This window comes from Neomonachus schauinslandi, chromosome 2, assembly GCF_002201575.2.
Source record: "Neomonachus schauinslandi chromosome 2, ASM220157v2, whole genome shotgun sequence".
Lineage (NCBI taxonomy): Eukaryota > Metazoa > Chordata > Mammalia > Carnivora > Phocidae > Neomonachus > Neomonachus schauinslandi.
The window spans coordinates 138592755-138595029 of NC_058404.1; the positions used below are offsets into that span (position 1 = coordinate 138592755).

The following is a 2275-nucleotide window of genomic DNA, read 5'->3' on the forward strand; positions in this document are numbered from 1 at the left end:
AATATGTTTCAACACAGTCTTTTATTTCTAGATTTAAATACTGAAGAGTGTCAAATATTTAATAGATTTTTTAATAATGGAAGAAATACAATAAAATTAGGAGTGATATATAAATGTAAAAGCAGTCTTACCTTTGGATCTACATTGAGAATTTTTCTGTCTCTTTTGTATTTGAAAAGTAAACCTTCTGGATTATCAGCAATCACTTGATAATTGGGAGTTGAATTCCAAACAGCAATATGACTGTCCCAGTTGTAAAAGCTAGAAAAAAAATATTTATTAGAAATTAATATGTATGATACAATAAATTGACAAATATATTTCAGAAAATATTTGGGGCAGTTCAGTTTCAAGATAAATGAATTGGATCACAGTCTGTATAACCATGTAAGACACATGTGTGATTAAAATTCTTGCAGAAGAGATTAGACTGGGTTTTTCTCAAATTATTTAAATACATATTTATGACAATTTTACATAATTTCCTGGTTTGGACACTTTATGAATTAGGGCCTAGTCCAGTATTATATTCCTCGGGAAGTCAAGAAGAAAATTGATGCAATTTGAAGCTATTTCTTCTAGCTCAGATTCTTCAGGGTCTTAAGAGTATTCAGGGTATTAAGAGACTGTTTACTGGAAGGAAAGGCAGGCTAAGTCACCTCTTTTCATTCAAAACAATTTAATTCATTTCTTTCAGCCTTTATGTTTCAATAATATGTTTCCCAGGGAGTGAGGAAACTATGTGAGTGTGAGAGGTTACCATAGGCCAGGCATGATGTGATGTTTTCTAGCACTACACCCATATGAAGTTGTTCTCATTTCACAGACCAGGCAAGTAGGCTAGGGAGGTCAACTGGCATGGATAAGGCCCTGCAACTAATATGTCATAGGACTAATATTTCAACCCAGATCTGTGCGTTGCAAAGCACAAGTGTGTTCTTCCTACTGTTCAACGTTGCCTGCATTTTATCTTTTTTTTTTTTCGGTTGATCTGTGGAAACTTCTTATTTTTTCCATGTCTTGCTTTATACTTACTTGTAAAAAATTAATATAATACCGTAATATGAGTTGTAAGAATTCTCAATATATTAATTTCACATATCTTATTCTTATTAGCACATTTCTAATATCATGTTAATATGTTCAAGTATTAACATGTTTCTAATATGTCTAATATCCTATTTCTGGGTTGTTTTGCAATTTATTATTCCCCTTATTCATTTTTAAAGAGTAGATTTCATTGATTAAACTCACTTTGAATTATAGTGTTTTCTGAGGCATCAATTTTTGTGCTATTACCTGAAAATGTAATGTTTACCCTCAAATTTTTCAACACTTAGAAAAAGCTCACTACATCAATCATATATTTATATCACTGGGGACATATTAATGAGAGCTATTTTCTCTCTTCCCCTACTATTTGTTCTATGGCCAAGACATAGGAATATCTGCCCTTTCTGAGGCACAGAGTTAGGAAAAGTGGTTTTCTAACCACCTTTGTCTGTTGAGTCTGTCCCCCCCAAGAGAGCAGGAATGACTATTTGGTGAATAGAGGAAAGGAGCTGAGCATTTCATGGCTTTCTATGTCCTTACTTTAGCTAGCCTTCAAAAGTGAAGTTTATCATGGCAGGCTCAGCCCCCAATAGGGTGATGGTAAGGTAGCAGTCTCTAGCACTGGTGATAAATTCAATTCAGTGGCGAAGGTATTAGGAGCCAATCTGACTGTGCACCCAAGCTATATTCTCAAATTCACTCTAATCCATAAAAGAAAGATAATTTGACCTCTATCTTACTGGTTGTTCAGTTAAAAGATTGCTAAGTTGGAATGAGGAACAATGGATGTGATTCTAACCTTTTATATGTCTCTCTAAATAATTATTTATGAGATATATAGATATAGATAATCCCAGTAAAATGCTTGAGTCATAGCATAGCTGTGCTTAGAGTGGCATGATTTATATCACACATTCTTATCCTGTTACTCAGAGCTCAAATTAAAAAGCCTTATTAAAGTCCAGGCAGGGGGGAAAAAAAAAAAAAAAAATATATATATATACATACACACTCTTTACATAAAAGTGTTAATTTGTATAGCATGTGGTACTTTTGATGAGCAATTTATTTTTTTTAATTTTTAAAGATTTTATTTATTTATTTGACAGAGACATAACGAGAGAGGAACACAAGCAGGGGGAGTGGGAGAGGAAGAAGCAGGCTTCCCGCCGAACAGGGAGCCCGATGTGGGGCTCGATCCCAGGACCCTGGGACCATGACC

At 34.1% G+C, this 2275-nt stretch overlaps 1 protein-coding gene across 2 annotated transcripts in view; it reads right to left on the reverse strand.

The window, feature by feature from the left end:
* CFAP299 (cilia and flagella associated protein 299) overlaps positions 1-2275 on the reverse strand; it is a 565740-nt gene that overhangs the window by 18974 nt on the left and 544491 nt on the right. For both annotated transcript variants that reach the window (XM_021702434.1, XM_044912690.1), the window contains one exon: positions 132-261. In XM_021702434.1, the coding sequence (XP_021558109.1) occupies positions 132-261 (130 nt within the window). The remainder of the gene's footprint in view (positions 1-131; positions 262-2275) is intronic.